General features: G+C 37.7%; 2 protein-coding genes and 1 long non-coding RNA gene across 4 annotated transcripts in view; 1 reads left to right on the top strand and 2 right to left on the bottom strand.

Moving 5' to 3' along the window:
• Positions 1–95: 95 nt before the first annotated feature.
• Positions 96–7629, bottom strand: LOC125664373 (uncharacterized). The gene is made up of 2 exons (XM_056146010.1): positions 6362–7629; positions 96–5871 (listed from the first exon to the last, which is right to left on the bottom strand). Exon 2 carries the CDS (start codon positions 4131–4133, stop codon positions 96–98), a length of 4038 nt encoding a protein of 1345 aa, XP_056001985.1. The 5' UTR covers positions 4134–5871; positions 6362–7629.
• Positions 7630–8908: 1279 nt separating this feature from the next.
• On the bottom strand, positions 8909–21693 carry LOC125664372 (uncharacterized). Its single transcript, XR_007365862.2, has 3 exons — positions 21465–21693; positions 10442–10512; positions 8909–9910 (listed from the first exon to the last, which is right to left on the bottom strand). It is a non-coding gene; the product is annotated as an uncharacterized LOC125664372 (long non-coding RNA).
• Positions 11687–24992, top strand: part of LOC125664371 (carboxypeptidase B-like) — a 30364-nt gene continuing 17058 nt past the window's right edge. Inside the window, exons 1-4 of one of the 2 annotated variants that reach the window (XM_048897091.2) lie at positions 11687–11766; positions 13639–13724; positions 22332–22407; positions 23714–23850. In XM_048897091.2, the coding sequence (XP_048753048.1) occupies positions 11728–11766; positions 13639–13724; positions 22332–22407; positions 23714–23850 (338 nt within the window). In that variant the 5' untranslated portion in view covers positions 11687–11727. Of the gene's footprint in view, positions 11767–12338; positions 12411–13638; positions 13725–22331; positions 22408–23713; positions 23851–24992 lie in introns of those variants that run through there. The other variant, XM_056151836.1, reaches the window with a different exon arrangement.

Below are 24992 nucleotides of genomic sequence, written 5' to 3' on the forward strand. Positions count from 1 at the left end.
TAAGATTGGTTTAGTTTTCATCAGAAGTAGGTGGTTTGGCATCAAAGCTTCCAAGTCTCCTGGCTGATCTGAACATTTCGTGATGGGGCGTCCATTTAGAATTGATTCAATCTCACACATGAGAGTATGAAGCCCTTCGTCATCCAAAACTTGCTTCTCAGGACACTATTCATCACTTTTCTAATAGATCTGATGACTCGTTCCCACACACCACCATGACGAGATCCAGCGGGTGGATTAAACTGCCAGTCAATATTTCTTTGAAGCATAGAATCCTGTATCTGAGATAGGTTCCAGTCATTGATAGCTCTTGCAAGCTCACGCTCAGCTCGCACAAAGTTGGTCCCATTATCTGATCGTATTTTGATGACTTGACCTCGGCGTGCAATAAAACGACGCATTGCATTAATGTACGAATCAGTGGTCAATGATGCTGCAACTTCAATGTGCACAGCACGACAAGCTAAACATGTAAATATAACTCCATAGCGCTTGACATGACTTCGCTTTTGCTTTACTTCTAATGGTCCAAAGTAATCTACACCAACTCTTGTAACTGGAGGTTCATTGGGAATCAAACGATCTTCTGGTAAACTAGCCATCTTCTGTTCTCCTACCTTTGAGCCTAGATGACGACATACAGTGCACTTAGATATAAGCTTCCGAATGGCTGAAGGTGCATGAATAAGCCAATACCTCTCTCTTAGAGCTGCTAACGTATGATTTCTGCCACTGTGTTTCAGGTCGTGATGAATCTGTCTAAGAATCAAAGATGAAACATGATGATTACTTGGCAGTATTATCGGATGTTTACTTTCTGCTGGCATACTGGCTCTGTGGAGTCGTCCACCGACATGCAAAAGTCCATCGTTTTTATCCAAAACCGAGTCAAGTTTTCGTATACAACTGCTTCGTTTCACATATGAATGTTTATCCGCAAGTGTATGTAGTTCATCAGCAAATGTTTGATGTTGAACATAAGACAAAATAGCAGTTTCCGCTTCTGTCAAGTCTTGAAATGAAATATGTCCCATGTTGTAATGTGTAGAAGGGACTTTGACGTCAGATGATTCATCATCACCACTCTTGTAAATCCTTTGTTGGATACGACGTAACAGTTCTTTGCGTATCTTCAGAATCCATGCGACACTCTTCCTTAGGGTGTACCAAGACGAATGATAATTGAGGAGTTTGTTAACACTCTCCATGACATCACTTGGTTTTTGTATATTGGCTACTGCAGCTCTGACACATGCCTTAACTTCTGGATCAACATCCGTCGTTCCTTCTAGTATTCCTGGTGGTGTTTTTGGCCATTGTTCAGCTGGAGCCCATAAAAAGTAAGGAGCCTTGATCCAGTAGTCATGCTGTATGATCTCATCTGCAGAGAGTCCTCTTGATGCATAATCTGCTGGGTTGAGTTTGGTATTAATGTAGTGCCATTCACATGGTCTTGATCCCTCATGAATCACAGTGAGTCTATTTGCTACGAATGTTTGAAATCTAGACGTCTCATTTCCTATATAACGCAACACGGTCGTGCTATCTGTCCAGAACATACTTTCGTCTATAGGAATGTCTAATTCTGCTTTCAACATTTTGTCTGTGCGCACAGCAACTGTTGCTGCTGTCAGTTCTAGCCTTGGAATGGTAGTTTGCTTTAATGGAGTCACACGAGACCTGCCCATAATAAAAGAGCAATGGATTTCTTTGTTTGTGTTTTCTAAACGCAGGTATGAAACAGTCCCATATCCAATTTCACTTGCATCCGCGAAATGATGTAACTGAACAGAACACAACGTTCCGAATCCAACGGGTTTTATACACCTTTCTATCGTGAAATTAGATAATTTTTGCAAATCACTGAACCAATTGTTCCACTGTATTGCAAGGTTCTCAGGAATTTCATCATCCCATCCAAGTTGAAGTTTGGAGAAATTTTGGAGTATTTTCTTTGCCCTCAATACGAATGGTGCCAAAAATCCCAAAGGATCAAATACACTGCTTATCATCGATAATATTCCTTTCCTAGTAAGCGGTTGTTCCTTTACTTCAATTTTGAAGCAAAATGCATCCGATTCCACGCACCACTGTACTCCTAGAGCTCTCTCCATTGGAAGGGTATCATGATCTAAGTCTAAATCCTTCACTTCTTTTGCTCTTTCTGAAACTGGAATGGACATCATGACGTCTCTATTGTTGCTAATCCACTTTGCTATGTGAAATCCTCCTTTCATTAGCAATTTTTGCAAATCCTTTACTAAACTGACAGCATCGTCAACAGTTTTAACTGACTTGAGACAGTCGTCTACATAAAAGTTCCTTATCACGGTATCGATAACCTCGGTATCGAAAAGTCCTTCAGAATCTTTGGCAGTTTTCCTTAGAGCATAGTTGGCGCAACTGGGTGATGAAGATGCACCAAAAAAATGCACGACCATCTGATACTCATTGGTTTGCTTACTGGTATCTCCATCCATCCACCACAAAAATCTGTGAAAACTGGCATCTTGACGAGGTAAATGTACTTGATGGAACATGCTGTCAATATCTCCCATCACTGCGATCTCTTCTTGCCTGAATCTCAATAGTGTACCAACAAGTGTATTAGTCAGATTTGGTCCTGGTAGAAGTTGGTCATTTAATGAAGTGCCTTGATATCTAGCTGCACAATCGAACACCACTCTCAACTTCCTTTTCTTTGGGTGATAAACTCCATGGTGTGGTAAATACCACACTCTTCCGTCATCTAGACCGAGTTCTTCAGCTGGTACCTTGACGGCGTATCCTTCACTTATGATCTTGTCCATGAAATCACAATACTCTTTGTGAAAGTTTTTGTCACGGTTGAATCGTTTGGCAATAAACGACAATCTTTGGACGGCTTGCTTCCTGTTGTTTGGTAAGCTCACATTGTCATACTTAAAAGGAAGTCCAATCGTATGGTGACCATTCTCATAACGAATTGAATTAGATACACGTTCTAAGAATTTTCTGTCATTTTTGGATGGTTCATAAACGTCATCAATAGTTCTCTCACTGAAATCATAGTTGAATTGGTCACGGATCTGTTCTTCCAGTTTCCTTACATCAATGCGATCGACAGACACCGATGTACTGTAGTTGTCATTATTCGTAATCACTTCAAGTGGTCCGTTGATAACCCAACCTAGTAACGTTTTCACTGCAAAGGGTCCATTACTAGCACTGGGAATAATTTCCCAAGGCTCCAATGCTTTTGGCACATTTACTCCGATCAGAAGTCCAATGTCACAATCGATCACATTCAATTCAACACCATGTAAGTGTGGCCACCTTTTCACATCTTCCAGGGAAATCACATCCTTCTTGGACACTGGTAATGTAGATTGTGTAAAAACAGGTGGTAGCTCAATGGTATTGTCACCATTTAGGTCGCTCACTTCCAAACCACAAATAACGTAACTGTCGTGAACTTTTTCCTGTCCCATAGTAACTAAATTCAATTTGGTTCTCTTTCCTTCCACGTTCAACAAGTCGGTAAGTGACTCTAAACAAAATGTAGCATTGCTACCAGAATCTAGGAAAGCGTAAGTTGTCAGATATTTATCACTACATTTAGATTTTAGTCTAACAGGTACAATGGGGAGTGCTTGCTTTACGGAGTCTCCAGCCTCCATATGAGCAGCCACTGACAATGCTGTTGCTCCATTGCCACTGTTCAAATGACTTGGTATTCCGTAACCTTCATTTTTCTTCTGAGGGTCAACATGAAGAACGCTAGGGTGAAGTTTCTTACAATGTACACAAGACAACTTCCGTTGACAATTACTCTTTAAGTGACCAGATCTCAAGCAACCGAAACACAGTCCTTTTGACTTCAAGAATGTATATCTGTCCTTCAGGGACAAGGTTATGTATTTTTTTTTACACATATCCATGGTATGAGTTTCTTGACAAAATGTACACGGCTTTGTAAATGCGATTCCTGTCCTTGACATGTTTTGTGTAGTGTTTTCGATATCGCATACTTCTGAATCCTTAGATGGTTTCTTTGTTGTAATTGCAAAGTTTTTGTGTGTAGTAGAAAACTTTGTTATTTTCCCAGTTTGGTTATCCTGTGAATTTTTAACGACTGCCTTTGAAGTGCTCATGACTTCTCTTCCGTAAATTGGGTCTGTGGCTTTCTTTGCTTCTTTGTGAACAAAGTTGACAAGATGATGGAACTTTACGATTTCTTTTCTTTGATTCAGTTCGTACACTATATTTCTCCATTTTTCATGTAAGTAATAAGGCAACTTTTTCACTAACTGTTTCAAGTTTTCTGAATATTCTAATATTCTGACAGCTTCCACATTTTGGATTGCGAACTGACACTCTTTGAGGAAAATTCCGTACGTGTCTAATGCCTTTGCACCGTCTGGTTTTATAATAGGCTAATCCAATGCCTTTTTCACATAAGCTTGGGCTATAATATCAGGGTCTCCATATCTGTCCTTGTATTCCTCTAGTGCTGCATTGTAGCCATTTTCTGCATTCATGTGAGAAAATCCTAACGCGATTTTGTGTGCTTCGCCTATGGTGAATTGTAACAAAACGTTCAGTCGCTCCTCGTAAGAATCAGTATTTGCACAAATTCTTGTGTTGAATTGTCGTAGAAACCTGTGATATTCCATAGGATTTCCATCAAATTTTTGTATTTCTGCCTTTGGTTTGTTCAGTTCACGTGCTACTGTAAGAATCTCATGATTACCATAGTTTGGAACTGGTAGTGGAAGTGTGGAACACGGTTGCTGATTTGGAGAAATGCTGTATATAGTATTTTCATCCATGCGAGGTGGAGTAGGAATATATGCACTATAATTATCTCCTGCCATATTCCTTGTTCTGTATGACTGATCCTGAGATCTTCTATGAAAAGCACTGGTAAGTTGGGGTACATATGGTGTACTTTGTGGCATTTGACGAGTGTCAACATTGGATGTTGCACATGACTGAAAATAGTTCCTTTGGTCTTCCCACGAAGGAGCGTACGGGTTAAGTGTCACAATTTCCTTTCTTTCAGATATCTCACTGTGAAAATGTTCATCCTTGTTTAGGAGAGGTTCATCTAATTCTTGGTCATTTATTTCACTTTGTTCCAGTTCTTCTAAAATTTTAGCTTTAGCGTCACTTATCTAATTTCTGTTTTAATTTCAAGTTCTTCCTCCTTTAGCTTCAAATGGAGTTTTGCTTGTTCAATTTCCTTTTTTAATGATAATGCTGCTGCTCTGGCTACCAGTTCAGCTTTGCGTTGATGCTCCTTTAGCTTTTCTCTGGAGACATGACTTGAGGAGGTCCTTGAAGTTGTTTTTGAACGTATGGATCTCTTGTCAACAGGTGTTGTGTGCTTTAAAATCCACTCTTCCACAGATTCCTTCACTGCGATGTGTTTTTTTATTCTTTTGTTGAAATTCTTCATTGTCACTGATTTTTTCAGTTGATGGGGACAAAAGTTTCTGATATTCCTCATGTGAAAGAAGAAGTTCTTCATAAACTTGCAACCACTTTGTATATTCACTTCTCACAACATTTTTTTCAGGATTGTGTAACAGCAACTGATCTATATTCTTACTTAAGTTGGAAAGCTCCTTATCAGCTCTCTGCCTGAACTTGCATCGATGTTCGAGATGATATGCCAATCCCTTTTCTGTCATAACTCTCTTTCGTTGTCGTTCTATAACTGGGTGTTCTTCACCATCACTCATGATTGTTCCTGTATACTTATTCGTCTATGATGTATTGGCCACCGTCCATAATAAATAGAAACAAATCGTCTATGCGTATGCCTGGAAAATTTATTCTTAAGTCAATGATTGGCATCATGTGACTTCCTCAACTTCATACGATATACTGTAATAAAACAAAACAATAATTGTAAACAGTGATTTGATACTGACAACACATATGATCATGTATAATAATAATTCAAACTATCCAAAAACTGAGTTCAATACAGAAAATTGCTGTTTATAACACAGACTGCACCAAACGAATAGTACTCTGATATAAATTACAATAAATATAAAGAGCATCAGTATTGCACAACAAAACAGAGTTATTGCCCCTGAAGTTACAAAAAGTTTGAGTGCAACTAGTTTTCACCTTATGAGCAAAAATAATCTACACATGGTCTTACTATATGTCATATATATCTTAATACTATCATTGAATTATATTGCACAATACTGTAATTCTGTAAACATAGTTTGCATAAATATTCGGGACATGAACTACGTACACATGTGTTTACTCAGAGAACATACTTTATACGCTATCAATTCAAATAATACACGTTTTCAAATAAATCTATGGAATGTGCTAATGTTCATCATTGTCTTACCGAATAAGTAGTTTCTCTAAGAAACGGCAGTTCAGTACAATGTCCAGTGAAACAGGAACATAATACTCACATTCTTCGCAGCGAGCTCGTGCATACACAAAAAATATATGTGCCCTAAAAACTATGACGTATCACGCGGATAACGTGTACAAATTGGCGCAAAAATTTAAATGTAGAAATTGGCTGCTACAGCGAGAGTTGGCCAAGTGCATGAATTGGAACGAATTGCGTTCAACAATGAATTTAACTTGAAAAAGAAATTATACTACAGAATCACAAAATACAACTGTACTCACCACAGACCTTTCTCCGTGCCATTGTCAAGTGTTTTAAAACATAGTAACTGCCAATGTATATTTCAGACTAGTTATATGTGGGACTAGTCTCCTGGCCACCTCTACTCTGCTAGAATGCTCGTCCGGTAATGACCCAGCTGCCAAGGTTCAGACTGGCTGAACTGATTTGCAATGAATCATGGGAACGATTCCCAACCGCGGGAAATTTAAAGCATATGGTGATTGTTACACAGATATTTTTTTTTCTATTTTTTCTGCATTTTTTTTTTTCGTCAGCAACAAAATTAAAACAAAAAACATAGTCCCTTTCCGCAAGTTACATGGTTAATCCCTAGGCAAAATGAAGAAAAAGTATTTGTACACATCGAAAATAACATAAATCAAATGAATGTAATAGCATGATCGGTTTGTCCACTTTATCTTTTCTATGATTGATACTTTATTAACATGGCTATTCTTTTTGCTTTCTTTGATCCAGATATACATGCAAGGCTAAGATAACGAACAGTGATCAATCTCATAACTCCCATAAGCAATACAAAATAGATAGTTGGGCAAACACGGACCCCTGGACACACCAGAGGTGGGATCAGGTGCCTAGGATCATTGGTTAAAAAATTGAATTTTCAGATATTAAATTGGCATAGCCTTAGTAATAAAAATATTTCAACATTAAACAGTGAAATTAGATATATTTCTGAATTTCACAATAAGAATTTTCACAAAAATCGAATGAAAATGGCGTTCAACAGATTTTTGTTTTTATAAATGTAATTTTATATGAAGAAATATGAAAATTTGACGTGTTACAACACTTATGTATATCATGCATATGCAGACGAGAACGCGTGAAAAGATATTAAAATAGTATATTAAAGGTAATTAATTGGTATTAATTGTACTCGGATAAAACAGACTCTGGAGCTCTGAAGGTCACATGAAAAATTTCCAGGAGAGTTAATTCCAGCAGAGTAATTGAGTTTACGTAGTATTGCAGCAAAAGAATACCAAACAAATCATGTTTGTCAATGTATCCTAAAGAAATACCTGGTAAAAACATCCCCCAAATATCTATGCACATCCCCCCAATAATAATAAAGAATTACCCAAAATCTACATATTTACCTGAAAAATATAAAACATCTTAAAATCAAGATCTTCTAAGCTTGTGAAACATTCATGCAAGTTAATGATGTAAAATTCTCCTTTAAATTATTAACCCCTTCAAAATACCAAGAAAACCATCCCCAAAGCATCCATTTTACCTACCCCCTCCCTCTCCCACAACAGACATACTACGGTTTTATTGGACCTCCAAAAGACTTCAAAATTTGTCCTCCCAAGAATAGGCATAGTCTTTAAATGGTACAAAATTTGAAGTAATACCCCCCCCCCTTTTTTCCCTATGTGCAGCATCTGTTCGGATCAAATATCTCAAGAGGTTATAGAATGAGTTTTTAAAAAAAAAAAAAAATCGCTAATGGCATTCTTTCTCTGCCACAAAGTATGTGGATTACTTCTCTGCTTGTTTAGCCGCTTAGAAAGCAAGCTTTAGGGTTTGTCGAACTACGAGTGAATTGCACAGTTACGTACATTATATAGGAAAATTACGTACATCAACCAAAAATGTTATAATGAGTTACGTACATCACGTGTGTTTTTACACAGGAGTTTAACTCGTCCATTCAGGAGAAACAAATGGATTTTACCATTCTGAACGATGAAGCGTTAAGAAATACACAAACTTGACTAATTAATATCACTGAATAGTTGATAGGATAAGATATAATCTAAATTGACAATTTAGCCGTTTCTTCTTCCGCCATCTTGAGATGTACATAACTGCAGTTACGTACATCAGTTTTAATACCAGTGATCCCGTGGGGATCCGGGTTAGAATAGGTCCTGAGTACCCCTTGCTTGTCGTAAGAGGCGACTAAATGGGGAGGTCCCGTGTCACAACAGGTGTGGCACGATAAAGTTCCATCCCTCCTCAATGGCCATATGCGCCGAGCATAGGCCTAAATTTTGCAGCCCTTCACCGGCAGTGTCTCCATATGAATGAAATATTCTCGAGAGGGACGTAAAACAATATTCAATCAATCAATTCAACTTCAGAGGACTTGAGCGTGGAATCAGAGTGGTGTTTAACAAAGTAATTTTTTGGAAGATTGATCACTAGATATGAATATTTTGCGTTCCCCCCCCCTTTTTTTTTTTGAAGAAGCAACTGTCTTATGATGTCAGAAATTCTAGTCTTTAATTTATCGTGAGGAATGGTCGTGTAAAGTGTTGAAAAGTCATAGGTTTTGAGAAAAGTTTTGCGATTTCAGGTATACTAAAAGTTCTTTGAAAATATTTTACAATCCACATTTAATTTACACCACTTCTGGTATATGTAGTTGCATAGTAAGTTTGAAGTTTCTCCTTCACAACTGTTAACATTTTCGTGAGGAGCAAAGATAAGGGCTTGGTAAAGTACATACTGAATTCAGCATTGTATCTTTGTTTGTAAGGGTTTTTATGTAGTTTAAAAATCCAGTATAAATGATCTCTCTCCGTATTGAAAATTAGATGATAATTTTACGAATGCAAGCTTAATTCGTCATGCCAAATAGTTGACCAAAGACAAAACGAACGGTCGTTTATAATTTCAAATTTTGAAACTCATCATTGCGAATGGGTTTATAATGGTAGTTCTGTCCAGTGCGACATTTATGAATACACGTGGTTTCTTCTGGTCAAAATCATAATAACTGCTATAATATTATAAACAATGGCCTAATTTCCTGGACATTGCTAGGTAGTGTACAACCCAATTTCGGTAAAATGTTTCAACTGTAGTTATAAGCGCAAACTTCCCAGAACAGTCCCGAGTCATTCGATATCTGACATATTGGACTGTTTTCGATTTATTACTTACTTTCAATATGTATGTCATTACAACACATGTTAAACTTTTTTGTGTTTATTCACGTGTTTGTACATGTCAGTAACTGTTAATGAATTATTACAAAAAGTCGTAACAGTGACTTCTACAATCACGGAAAAGTTAAGAACATTGAAAATATCAGATGAATATCGTATTTCAAAGTTTATCGAGGTGTCAGATTGCTGGTCTCGGAAGGGAGGGGGTGTCCTTCGTTGAATGAGATGTTTATGGTTTAAGAACCTTCACTGCTGCGCCCCTGAGCGCTAAATTTGTGTTACTTCACCTGCAGCTGGTGACGTCTCATTAATGGATGAAATATTCCTAAAGAGACAGAAGAAGTAACAAACAAACAAACAAAAAAGAAAAAAGAAAAAAAGCAAAAAAAAAAAAAAAAAAAAAGCAAATGACACCACACATTTTCGCTAAATGAATTCTTAACTATTCTGCTGCTTTTTGTTTCGTTTAATGCTCAAACTTTGTCGAGTTGAAATCTGTTTGGATTTTGATTCCTCAGATCATTTGCAGATTTTATTTCCCTTCATCATGTTTTCTAAATATAGATCCCCATTGTTCTCGTGAAGTACATTTCCCTAACCTACATTGTCGAGCGATGACAATTGGAACAATATTCTCCGAACACCATAAGCCAGATTACATCATTTCTAAATTTTCTTTAGGGCTTTTATTTTGAACTTCCAATTCACCAATGATTTGTTTGAAATAACTTAGCGAGTGTTTAATATTTTGGTTTTTTTTTTATCTTCAAGAATAAGGCATATGTGTCGACTCATTTTCACATGTTTTACGGTTGTGCTCGAATTTGTTTTACATGACGTATTAACTGTAACGTACCGCCAATGTCGGACAATGACGATAGAACACTTCTCTCACAAGGCTCATCTTGGAATACCTCGAATTCAATTCTGGAATTCAGTAAAATGATGGTAAGATACAAATTACAAATTTTTATGTCATTCCGTTATTTTGAGGTTATTATCTTCATCGCGGTAAGAACAACTTGCTCCTGACATTTTGGTAATATCCAAATTTCCAGAAAGCTATGTGTAATTTCTTAAGATGGTGATGCGACACTTCACTCCGTGTTTGCCTAACTCTATATTTTGTATTGCTTATAGAAGTTATGCGATTGATCACTGTTCGTTATCTTCACCTTTCAAAATGATTGTAGTGTATTTTCAAGGAAGCCTCTGAGTTCTTTCTCACGGTAGCACAATTCGTATTGAGACAGTGGATACGTTACACAGATGAAACGTTTCCGCTTTCATATACACTGAAATGATAATGACCAATCACATCTACATGTATTACATGATAATGACCAATCACATCTACATGTATTACATGATAATGACCAATCACATCTACATGTATTACATGATAATGACCAATCACATCTACATGTATTACATGATAATGACCAATCACACAATCACATCTACATGTATTACATGATAATGACCAATCACATCTACATGTATTACATGATATGAAATATTAGCTGACCTGTTTATATACTTTTACGTGGCATAATTTATGCAAACGTTTCTACGTGAGAAACATATCTTTCTGTGAGCTTCAACTTTCTACATTGAGATATATCGACGACGTGGAAGGCCATACCAAGAGTCTTGGACTCTGTCTATCAGATATTCTTCCCTCTCAATTAGCATATACATGTAGGCAACAACAAATGGAGACATCAGGAACTCGTATTTGGCTCAAAGGTGACTAATGATCAAATGATATGCATCAATCAATAACGAAATACCAATTTTATGACGTCCTATTGTTTGAAAGATGAATTCGATGACCATAAACAAAATGTTCACAAGCAAGGTTTCCTTTATACAGTCTATCCCGGATATAATGACATCTAGGAGATTAACCCGAATGGCTGGTTGGTTGGATATTGATTAACGTCCAGCTTGTGAATTGTCCGCTCACATGAGACGTCTCCATTGCCGGTATAAAGGGAATATCCGGTGCTTACGGACTCTGAGCAGGGGCTTCTTCTGAGAAACGCTGTGATATGTCACTGCATGACTTGAAATAATCTATCCTGATCTTAAATGTCTTATCTTCTTCTACTCTAATGGTTCAAGGCACATGGTAGTTCAATGCCATTTTTATCAGTTTTACTGTCACGACCAGGACGGGTAAGGCATAACTTAGCAAAGCAAATGAAGAATATTCTCTAATATCTAGATTAATTGTAAATTATTTATAATTGTATACTGTACATGTAAAATTCATTGTGATTTATGTAGTTTTGACAATATAAAGTGACTTATCACAACGGGACAAATTGTTTTTCAATAATGTAATGCAGACCCCGAAGAGTACATGTACCAGTGCACAATTGAAGCATTCCATTTTCAGGTCAAAGCGTTCTGCTTTTAACTCAAATCATTCGTTTTCGTTCTCTGCAGATAACCTATAAATTCACTACGACACGAACGGGCATTTTAACTACCGGGAGTGTTTATACTTACAATACAAGAAATGATAACAATATGCATTTTGATTTAGGTAAAGAAAGAAGATGCCTCGAATTAGACAAATCGTCCTTTTCTTTGGACGTACATTTTCTTATCAAATATTAAACCACATAGTTCTACACATTTTAATGTTTATTTCAAAATAAAGATGGCTTCAGATTCGCTATCGTTAACTTGTCATATGTGTGCAATATTTCATTACCACCGGCATATACTGTCTGCCTCCTGAATCGATGCGCGAGAGCATGATCTATGCTACGTATGATCAATTTTTAAAACGAGACAGGCTGTTACCAAAACATGTAAGTTGATGTTATAGAAATTTCATAATTCTATTTCGAAGTCAGCATTTTGCAAATTCTATGGCTGTTATGATGATCTTATTTGCAAATCAATCTGTCATTATATCGAAAGCTGTCTGACACGTTTCATATGAATTGTTAGGCCGTTTTTCACAGACTGATTTTGTCTACGAATTGCTCCGTTTACCTGATTAAGATATAGTCTACAGAAGGTGTGACAGGTCAGCAGAGGATGAGTTCTCCTCCTAAGCACTAAATCCCATCTTTGGTATATCCAGGGGTCCATGTTTGTCGTAGTCGTAATTTTGTATTTTTATAGGAATTATCAGGTTGATCACTTCGTTATCCTCGGTTAATTTTAATGATAAAGCAGTGAAATATTAGCCCAAAGTATCTCTCAATTTTCTTCGTTATTAGCTTACACAAGTTATTTTAATTCTAAAAAATAACAGTTTTGAAAATACAACATAAAATAGTATTGGAGAAAGGATCTAGAAACAAGTTATAGCAATTTTTTGTCAATGAATGTAGTATTTCATTACGTTATCACGCGCAGTAGACTAATCACATGTACCGAACATTTTTGTTTCAAGAATATAAATTAATTAAACAATGCGTTTGTACGCGTTTGCTATAATCAGTATTATTACATGCCAATTAGTTCACAAGAGTCAATACAAAATAACTTTTTTTCGAAGACAACAATTATCGCAATTCCTCTTCTGATAAATTAAAATTATCATTGAATTACGAAGTTCTTCAGAGGTCTGTTTCTCAAGGTCAAAGACCGTAATATCACTTAGTAGAAAAAACTTGCTTTCGTTTTCCAGATTTTTTCCCGTTATGAATACATGCAGGTGTTGCCCTGAAATTTTGTCACAACCTCCCTCTCAGTGTAATACATTTCAACTTAATTGGTGTACCATGACCTAATCTAGGGCTAAAAGTAGGTCAAATAGTTTTCTGGACCTTTCCTCATGGATCCAGATATTGCACAGAAGGTTTAACGGGTGTATGTTGTACCGTTTGCGGTACTCTTGTTCATTAATGAAATACAGGTAGACATATACTCTCTTGGAGTGGTGCCTTATGATAATTTGAATAATGTCGTCCCCCAAAAATGTCCTTTTATACATTTCTAATTGTGAGAACTCGGCAGACTTGGTATGTAAGGAGGTCAGGATATCTGTATCCTGGTCAGAGTAATCCTGAATGATTTATTTTCCAGGAGTTACTCGTCATAATGCCCTCCTGTATATTGGTGTTACTGATTTTCTGTGGATGTGCGGCCGCGGAACCGGCGAGGTTTGACGGGTAAGTGCACGAGGACTTTATCACTTAAGTGTATTTACTATGTTTCGCGGATACACGATTTAACGAGATACTATAGCTCATTTGGTGTTTGTTTTCTCTCATCCCAAATCATCGTATTCCTTTTTATCATAAGAAAGATAATTGAATGATATTCAACAATTTTGAAATGATTGCATGTTCGTCAAAAGGTACACCAAGTAACTAATTACATGTGTATAGCAGAATGACTGCTTGTCCAGGAAGTAACTAATTACATGTATAAAGCGGAATGATAGATTGTCCAGGAAGTAACTAATTACATGTGTATAGCAGAATGACAGCTTGTCCAGGAAGTAACTAATTACATGTATATAGCGGAATGACAGATTGTCCAGGAAGTAACTAATTACATGTGTATAGCAGAATGACAGCTTGTCCAGGAAGTAACTAATTACATGTGTATAGCAGAATGACAGCTTGTCCAGGAAGTAACTAATTACATGTGTATAGCAGAATGACTGCTTGTCCAGGAAGTAACTAATTACATGTGTATAGCAGAATGACAGCTTGTCCAGGAAGTAACTAATTACATGTGTATAGCGGAATGACTGCTTGTCCAGGAAGCAAAACTTCAGGGGACGTAATTTGAAGATTATAATTGTTTTAAACTTGAGAATAAATGCATAACAATGTTGCTATTTACAAGGAAATGACCTGTACGTGTCCTTTGGTCTCATTATAATCTTCTAAATTTAAAAAAAATAAAAATGACCTGTACTATCCCTATAAGTGTCCTTGAAACCAGGACATGCCATATAATACTTTAAACAAGCAACTTCTTTAAATTGATGTCCACAGTTACATGTAACATTGCACGCATTTGATTTCTGATGAAGTTTCGCTGTTAAAGGACAATTTCGAATATTCTGTTTACCCGATGCTTTACGGCAAGTTTCACTGGTTCTGGAGAAGGAAAAATATGTAGTCTACAAACGAACGGAGAGACAAACAAACAATATGTGATCAGAAAAAAACCCATAAACTATAAACGGACTTGCATGTACATAACATTATGTCTATGAAGCTCCCGTTGGAGAGAGCGCAACTTCATAAATCTAAAATTTTAACCAGGGAAAAGGTTTACACTTAATGCCATTTTTAAAGGGCCCAATCGAAACTAGGGACTTAATTTTAGTATTTACATGTACAACTAAAAGTGCATAAAAATTGAAAAATGTAATTATTTTCTATTTAGCACAGGGGGTGATAGTTTCGGTCGCTCATACCTTCCCTCGTGCGCGCCTGACAAAACCTATACCAAGAGTATTAATATTTGATTTAGAAGAAAACGCGGAAAAGTTGTAGGGTATTCAATATCGCACAATAGCGAAGTAAAGGTTTTCAACAAAACTCGATTTAGCACAAAGGCGTTGATTTTATCCTGAAAATTTATTTAATAATCCCCAAATAGCAATGTCATTTTATTTTTATTTTTCTAAGAGGACCTTAAAACAATTTGATATTTACAGAATCCTATTCTTTAACACAGTGATTAAATATTTCTGCATTCGCATACAGTAAATATTCAACCCCCCCACCCCCCAATTGTTGTTGTAAGGATACATTGAGATCCATTCAAAAACCTAGAGTTAATAAAGTTGATGACGATCAAGTTTGCAGTTAGATATTTTCATAGACATAAGCACAATTATGAATTTTGATGTCAAAGAAAGTGGCATGGTTGATTTTCATAACGTGTGTTTGCTAAACCCCGACTAAACCGATAACGGGTGGTTCTGTGATCGTATGTTGTATGCTCAGGACCTAGACAGGTCTGATTAGAAACTAGAAATGTGTCCATTGGACATGAATGCCCCGCCCGATGTCACATTTGTAATGCAGTATGAAAAAACAACAGGGATTATCGGTACCTTCTCATGGCCCGATAGTCTGCCCCATTCACAATGGAAAAGAGGTTGAAGTTTTCCATTGTGTGGGAAAAATTAAAATACTGAACCTTGTTTGTTATAGATAATTATGCAGATTAAGGATAGCCATAGGGGGCGATTGAGGGGAAATATCTTCTTCATGTAAATCTTTTTATAACTTTTCAATGGAGAGAGAAAGTTGCTGCACACTTCTTCATCCACCTTATCAATGAACTAGAGAAATACAGTGCTTTTTTCAAAGGAAATTCACTTTGTTGTTTAAACCTCTAATGAACTTAGTCCGGTGAGGTTTAAACCTTTAGTAAACTTAGTCCGGTGTGGTTTAAACTTTAGTGAACTTAGTTATTTGTGGTTTAAACTTTAATGAACTTAGTCCGGTGTGGTTTAAACTTCAGTGAACTTAGTCCGGTATGGTTTAAACTCTAGTGAACCTAGTACGGTGAGGTTTAAACTTTAGTGAACTTAGTCCGGCGTGGTTTAAACTTTAGTGAACTTAGTCCGGTGTGGTTTAAACTTTAGTGAACTTAGTCCTGTGCGGTTTAAACTTTAGTGAACTTAGTCTGATGTGGTGCCGGCCTTTATACAGGTAAATCTGAATTGTGTTCTCGTCATATCACAATTGTATACAATATAAGGAGATCCTTTGGAGTACTCTAGTCTATTGTTATTTACTCTGAAAGCTTTAACACACCACTCATACATATAAATGAAACATTTCAAACACTCTCCCTTATCATTCTATTAATACATTATGTCTATGACAAATGTGTTCTAATTAAAAAATGTCACCTTTTTAAAAAATATTTTTTTCTTTTCAAACTTATCATCCATTCATTTTACTCTGAATATTATTCAAATTTACCAAACATTCGAAGAAAATTGCTACAAAGATAAATAGCAATTTTGCATTAATTAAATGTTACCTACATGTAGCTATAAATAGAAAGGTTATCATTATTCAAATTACTTCCAACAAAAGAAAACAAACTCAATTCTTACTCAAATGAAAAGCAAATACTCAGTTATAAACATAGACATCACAAACGGACATTACAAACATTAGGTGGGGCGCCCGGTCATATTCAGAAAGGGGTAAAAATAAACTTCAGTAATTGCTTTGAAACTGAGCTAACCACTAAATAGAGAATAGTGAGGTCAAGGTCACAGGAAACGTCAAGGTAAAATGAATAATAACACAGCTGAATAGCTACCATTAATATGTATCAGTTAAAGGTTTCAAAGTTTTCAATAGTTGCGTTGAAACTGAGCTAAACACCAAATAGGGAAAAGTGAGGTCAAGGTGAAAGGAAGTGTCAAGGTGAAAAATTAATGCAGTTTAATAGATGTTACCAATATGTATCAGCATATAAGGTTTGATAAGAATATCTTGAAGAGTTTTTTGAAACTGGGCTGAACGTAAAGTGTGACGGAAGGCCAGACGGACATGCCCCGGCCATATTCACGATGGAGTATGAAAAAACCCAGGTTTGTATTTTCTGTTGCACAAAACAAATAGATCCACCACTTCTTCTTTTGATTGATGACATAAAACAAACAGACCGTATCGTCACTTCTATCACCCTGACCCGGATATTGCATTTCGTTATGCATCCATACACACGACTACTCAATGTGAAAGGGAATCATTGATTGTGATTTCACGCCGTTTTGGCAATATTTCAGCCATTTTACGACGGCAAGGGAATCAGGAGACTGAGGGTGAAATTGAGGTAATTAACCCAGGTTCATAATCTCAGGCCCACGAAACTTGGAGGTAATTAACGCAAGTTCATAATCTCAGTCCCACGAAACTTGAGGTAATAACGCAAGTTCATAATCTCAGTCCCACGAAACTTGAGGTAATTAACGCAAGTTCATAATCTCAGGCCAACGAAACATTACTATGCAAAACAAAAGGGACAGGGGATGCTTACTTCTCCTAGGCACCTGATCCCACCTCTGGTGTGTCCAGGGGTCCGTGTTTGGCCAACTATCTATTTTGTATTGCTTATAGGGGTTGTGACATTGATCACTGTTCGTTATCTTCACTTGCACAGTATTAAAGTTTAGGATTGTGGGAGATTTATTCCGACCTCTAATTTTCTCTATCCCAATCATTAGAGCTCGCTTATAATCAACAATATTTAACCTAGAATATTTACTATCTATCTCTCTCTTTCCATTAAAAATTCCAGCTTCCCGATAAACAGACATCTGAATGTACATAAACCTTGCCAAAGAGTAGTATAATTCATATAACCCGTGCTTTTATCACACTGGTCATCAGGTCCACTCATTTCTTATCACTTGCACAATATATTCGGTATTTATTTGGTGTATATTCAACTACCTATCAAATAAAAAGATGCAAAGTAGATGAAAGATTCACGTATCTGTTACTAAAATATAGCACAATATGTCGTAAATATCAACCTCATTCTGAAAGTGCGAAAAATGAATAACATAATTATTTTATTTTAACCTAACATTGTTTATCTGACCAACTTTCTCAAACTTACGCAAGCGATTGACGTAAAACGTAGTTAGGCCGACCGCTCAATTATACCAAAGTCTTCAGTAGCTGTTGACATACATGACGTACAAAGTGCACTTATGAACATTTTATACAAAAGCTACTGACAAATAAGTTGATGTTAAAGGGGTTTCAACAGTCTCCTTTGCAGTCAACATTTCGCAAATTCTGACGTGTTTCTACCGATTGTTAGGCCGTTCTTCACATACTGATTTTGACTACGGCATACTCCGACAGAGGGATGAGGGCGGATGTGGCCGGTCAACAGGAGATGTTTTAATTACTCTTCTTATGCACCGGATCCCACCTCTGGTGTGTCCAGGGGTCCAAGTTTGTCTGATCCCACCTCTGGTGTGTCCAAGGGTCCGTGTTTGTCTGATCCCATCTCTGGTGTGTCCAGGGGTCCGTGTTTGTCTGATCCCACCTCTGGTGTGTCCAGGGGTCCGTGTTTGTCTGATCCCACCTATGGTGTGTCCAGGGGTCCGTGTTTTTCTGATCCCACCTCTGGTGTCCAGGGGTCCGTGTTTGTCTGATCCCACCTCTGGTGTGTCCAGGGGTCCATGTTTGTCTGATCCCACCTCTGGTGTGTCCAAGGGTCCGTGTTTGTCTGATCCCATCTCTGGTGTGTCCAGGGGTCCGTGTTTGTCTGATCCCACCTCTGGTGTCCAGGGGTCCGTGTTTGTCTGATCCCACCTCTGGTGTGTCCAGGGGTCCATGTTTGTCTGATCCCACCTCTGGTGTGTCCAAGGGTCCGTGTTTGTCTGATCCCACCTCTGGTGTGTCCAGGGGTCCGTGTTTGTCTGATCCCACCTCTGGTGTCCAGGGGTCCGTGTTTGTCTGATCCCACCTCTGGTGTCTCTAGGGGTCCGTGTTTGTCTGATCCCACCTCTGGTGTGTCCAGGGGTCCGTGTTTGTCTGATCCCACCTCTGGTGTGTCCAGGGGTCCGTGTTTTTCTGATCCCACCTCTGGTGTCCAGGGGTCCGTGTTTGTCTGATCCCACCTCTGGTGTGTCCAGGGGTCCGTGTTTGTCTGATCCCACCTCTGGTGTGTCCAGGGGTCCGTGTTTGTCTGATCCCACCTCTGGTGTCCAGGGGTCCGTGTTTGTCTGATCCCACCTCTGGTGTGTCCAGGGGTCCATGTTTGTCTGATCCCACCTCTGGTGTGTCAAAGGGTCCGTGTTTGTCTGATCCCACCTCTGGTGTCCAGGGGTCCGTGTTTGTCTGATCCCACCTCTGGTGTGTTCAGGGGTCCGTGTTTGTCTGATCCCACCTCTGGTGTGTCCAGGGGTCCGTGTTTGCTCTAATCTTGATTTTGTATTCTCTGAGATTGACCACTTCGTTATCTTCACTTGTCATTCCTACGTTTACCTGATGAAAACAGAGGACTCACGGCGGGTGTGGCGGTCAACAAAGGAAACCGGGTTAGAATAGGTCCCCCGTACCTATTGTTTGTCGTAAGAGGCGATTAAGGAGGTATGCTACACCAGAGAAATTTGATGTAGATGAAAAGTGGAGGATATGTAAAACAATATTTTGAAGTTAAAATTTTTCAAATTTACTTTATTTTGTCAAAAAATACAGTTTTAGTAGAAGGTAATCTGAAAAAAATTTAAAACCCTGCTGGACTCGAACCTGCAACCTACAGTTCAGCAGTCGGTATTCTAACCTACTGAGCTACTCGGTTAGGTATTTAAATGGAAAAGGAAAAGTCAAATATTGCTGATATCGATTTTTTCATCCATGTGTTTAAGGAAGTCAGCCATTATGACGATGTAGAGTACTACCTTAAATGGGGTGGTGCTTCGCATGAGACTGCACCCCCCCCCCCCCCAAAAAAAAAAAACCCAAACCCACCCCTAAGCCCCGTGTCACAATAAAGATCCCTCCCTGCTCAAAGGCCGTATGCGCCAAACATAGGCCTAAATTTTGCAGCCCTTCACCGGCAATTGTGACGTCTCCATATGTCTGAGTGAAAATTTCTTGAGAGGGACATTAAACAAAATATAATCAACTCAAGGTGCGAGTGGCAAACTCATGCTTTAGCGGTGCTTAGCTTCTACATAACCATTTTCTCGCAGTTTAACTAGGACTCCTTTTTGAAACAGTGCATGGACAAGGGCGACGGTCTTTTTAAAAGGCAAATTCTTGCGCCGACAAAAACATTACCCAAGTCTTTTTCCTCACATCTTTTGAAATACCAAGTCCACATCCCTTCACCCATACGTGGCAGACACACTGTAATGCTAGGTTAGTTAGAGGCCCTGATAATTGGCTTGTTTGTCGATTAAACCTACCCCGTATATACATTATGTAAAACGGCTAACAGCTGTTTTCAAATGCTTGAATGAGGTCACAAAAGACGTCACACATAATGGCGTGTGAAATAATATGTTTACCGCAAGATTTGAATTTTGGTCGTTCAAACTCGAAAACTAAGCAAACTACTTTATGAAAGGTGATGATAAGTGAACAGTGATCAATCTCATAACTCCTATAAGCAATAAAAAATAGACAGTTGGGCAAACACGGACCCCTGGATATACCAGAGGTGGGATAAATGCCTAGGAAGAGTAACCATCCCCTGTCGACCGGTCACACCCGTCGTGAGCCATATATCTTGATCAGGTAAAAGGTGTTTAATATCTGTAGTTAAAATAAGTGTGCCAAAAACGGCCTAACAATCAGTATGAAACACGTCAGACACCCCAAGTCATCTTATTCCTGTCTAATATGATATAAAAAATATAGGAATGATATTTTTCAACGTAGAAATGACTGCATGTTTGTCAAATGTTATGCTATGAGCCAACTTGTATAGCATATTATTTTTTTTGTCCAGGAAGTAAACTTTCAAGGGACATATTTGGAAGATTGTAATAGTTTTGGATTTGGAGAGAAATGCAGATAAATGCATGAAATTGTTAGTTTTAACAGAAAATGACTTGTACGAGTCATTTTGACACAATTTAATGCTTTCAAAAAATTGAACAAAATGACCTCTTTCACATATTGATACAGTGACACAATTTGGACAACAACATGACAACATTGCATTAACAAATTATATAATTCAAACTAAAACTATTTTAGAAATAATCCCTGATTTACTTTTATATAAAGCTTCATAAGCTGGTAAACAATATAAGGAAGTTAATGTCACCGACATTATATATATTAGCTTTAGCATAGTAAATCACTTTGCACCAAAATATATTGCTAAAAGACTTCATACCTTATAATATCATCTAAAATGTTTGCTGACAAAAATGGAATACTTACACACAATGCAGGGATACATTAAACCATTATTTTGTAAAGTGTGCTTGGAGCAGGCAAATCGTGCGCAGGAACAACGAAATTATAAAACACCGAACCAATGATGGTCAAATGGAGACGGATCACTTAGATTACCAACGCAATGTAAGAGAGATAACTCTAGTTGTTATGTGAACAAATAACAAATGGGCAACTAAGCTGCACACGTGAGATCCGATATACACACGTCATGCTCGAGAGTATTCATACGCCTAACAGACTTAAGTGATTCGGTCGATACAGCTATGAGCAGATATCATTAAAACTGTCTAATGCTTTGTATTATAAGATTAAACAGTAAATGTTCTCGGCTGAGATTCGACTCGGTTGGATATCTGGACTGAAGCCATCACCGATTTTTGAAGCAGTCGTTAACATTCAGCTTCGGTCGGTTCTAACAATGTGTACTTACAATGTAGGTGACACTGCCGTTCTCTTTAGATAAGTTATTTGACTATTAAACTAAATCTTTATCTCTGTTAAATGTGCATTGCTTACCATCTAGGTATGGAAATCCCAATTAAAACCCGCAAAATTCTCTGTTCAAATGTGGTCTTTAATGAAGGAGTCGTTTATTTCTTGATATTGAAAAGTTCCTGTAGTCTGTGTTTTCTTTATTAGTAATATACAGTAGGTATGAACAGTTACTACTTACATGTATCAGAACTGACCGAAGCTGAACGTAAATTTCCAGACATGAATCTCAGCTCAGGTTACACCGGTGGCTAATGCTATTCTTTTGAAGTACAAGTGTACTTTAAGAATTGTGATCAACTTGTTTTATCATCCAATGTAGAAACCGAGAATTTGAATCTATTACAATAATTTCAGCCACAAGGTTTTACAAATCGTACCCCACACTACGACAGAACTGGAAAATGTGCTGGCCCTGCACGATCTTTACAATGTGAGTATGCTTCGTTTAGGGTGTTTACGAATGACAAGACACTTTTTTGTGTTTGCCTTCTCGATTTTGCATCGTTTATAGGATTTTTGTGATTGAACACTGTTTATTATCGTTAACTTTTTTTCATTCAACAAACTTCCGGAAAGTCAATCTTTATCCAGAGTTATCATTCCTTACATTAACATTCTGAAAATTTAGAAGTGTTATTCCACGTTTAAACCCACTTTTTAATGGTTAATACAACTAAGAACTAAGACTCCGTGGGGATCCGACCGAGTTATAATAGGTCCTTAGCACCCCTTGCTTGTCCTAAGACTAAATGGGGCAGTCCTTCGGATTAGACCGCAAAAACTGAAGCCCTGTGTCATGATAAAGAACCCTCCGTGGTCAAAGGCCGTAAGCACCGACCATAGGCCAAATATTTTGCAGCCCTCAACCTGCAATGGTGACGTCTCCAAATGAGTGAAAAATTCTCGAGAGGGAAATTACACAATGTACAATCGATCAACACAATTCAATGTTTCGTGTGTTAGAGGTAGATCGTTTGCCCAGCGAATCCCGGCCGCGACAGACCCAAGTCGTTAAAACAGGTAGTGACAGTTCCATCGCCAAACGCTCGGCATCAGGTGTGAATATCACAGGTCCTAAAGATATGACCTTAAAAACGGATGTCCTGCGTCACAGTAGGTGTGGCACGCTAAAGAACCCTCACTGCTTAATGGCCGTAAGCGCCGAACATAGGCCTAAAGTAGTCCTTCACCGGTATCGGTGACGTCTCCACATGAGTGAAAAATTCTCGAGAGGGACGTTTAACAAGATACAATCTATCAATGCTTCTTGCGACACATAAATACTTTACATTTACTTAATATTGATTTATTTACGTATATTTTTGCAACTGAAGTTGCACCCTGAACTTGAGCATTTTTATCGTTTTACAAGAATCTTGAAAAACTCGAGAGACGTTGACAGAGGTATATTGGAGCTTAAGGAACGATAACGCTGAGGTAGAGGTTGCCGTTCCGTGTTTTATAGGATAGTTAGGTCCTACTGGACTTAATATCACACGATGTCAATGATATAAAAAAATTGAGTAAACATGGCTGTGGAAAGTTGAACATCCACTGCACATTCAGTGTTCACGGCGGGTGTGACCGGTCAACAAGGGATACTTACTTCTCCTAGGCACCTGATCCCACCTCTTATATGTTCAGGGGTGGAGTCCATGTTTGCCCTACTTTTAATTTTGTGTTCTGTCAAGGAATTAAGAAATTAGTCATTGTTCTTTATCTTTTCATTACTACAGTTGGATGTTTGGCGACATCCACGAAAACACAACTACTCCATGGATGTCTACGTGGAGCCAGAGAAGCTGCAGCCTGTGTTAACCGCTCTTAAGGACATAGGAGCGGATGTCAAAATCTGGATTGATGATTTGCAAAAGTATGTACATGAAAAGTTTTACGTCCCATTCGAAGTTTTCATGCACATGAAGACATCACGAACTTAAGTTTATGTGCCACAAATTGGCGCTTAAAGGTCAAGTAAAACAATATGTACAGAGTTTGTGTTTTCCGGATAAATATGTGAATCATTTAACTGATCGTCATTCATTATATCTTCACTTCCAAATCAGCACACGAAAAGCGTAAATAATTGTCAAACAATGATTATTAAATCTAAATTTGAGTCGTGATCTCAAAAGCAATAGAAATCATATACTTCTCAGGTAATGTCTGTAAACCAAGTTTGATATGTGTAAAAGAAAACGTTTTCCAATTTACTGTCAATCAAGCGGAGACACGATATGCATTTCATTTGGGTACCGAAGCGTCTTGCACGTCAGGTTACTACCCATATGTACTGCAACGGTTATAATAAATAAAACAGGCTTACGCAATATTGCTAATGCATTCTTTATTAGTAAACTGGGGTGACCTAATGCCAGTGGTTGTCGTCCATCGTCCGTTAACAATTGAACATTTTTAACTTCTTGATAACTACTATTCCAATTCTTTTCAAATTTGGTATGAAGCATGTTTGGGACAAAGGGGACATGAATTGTAAATTGCAGGACGCCTGCACCCCTGGAGTGGGGCAAAACTACCCACAATTGACAGATTTTCAAAAATATTCTCTACAACCACACATGTGTAAGGAAAAACTAAATACATAATGATGTTGAGTAGGAAGGCCTTTACCAAAATTGTAAATTTCATGACCCCTGGGGTAGGGATTGACTCCAGAGTGGGTCAAACGTGGTATAAATAGTGTATGTGTGCAAAACATATAAATGGTATTTGCTTTAATGCTATTGATAGTAAATTGAAACTAAATGTATATTTAGAAGGAGTAGGTAAGTCATTTACCAAAATTGTAAATTTCATAATCTTAGGGGGCAAGAATTGGGTTTCAGGGTGGTTTCAAAATTATTATAATGATTTGAAAGACTTCTTTAAAGTTTGCTGACATCGTATTAAATCTAAATGTATATTTAGGAATAGTAGAAAAGGATGTAGAGTATAAGGTGAATTTTGCTACCCCAAGGTTTTAACTCTCGAATGGGTCCAAATTAGTCATATCGT

This window comes from Ostrea edulis, chromosome 1 (genome assembly GCF_947568905.1).
Source record: "Ostrea edulis chromosome 1, xbOstEdul1.1, whole genome shotgun sequence".
Lineage (NCBI taxonomy): Eukaryota > Metazoa > Mollusca > Bivalvia > Ostreida > Ostreidae > Ostrea > Ostrea edulis.

Coding starts and splice junctions, on each gene's coding strand:
- LOC125664373 (XM_056146010.1), bottom strand. CDS start 4,133: ATGAGCACTTCAAAGGCAGTCGTTAAAAATTCACAGGATAACCAAACT.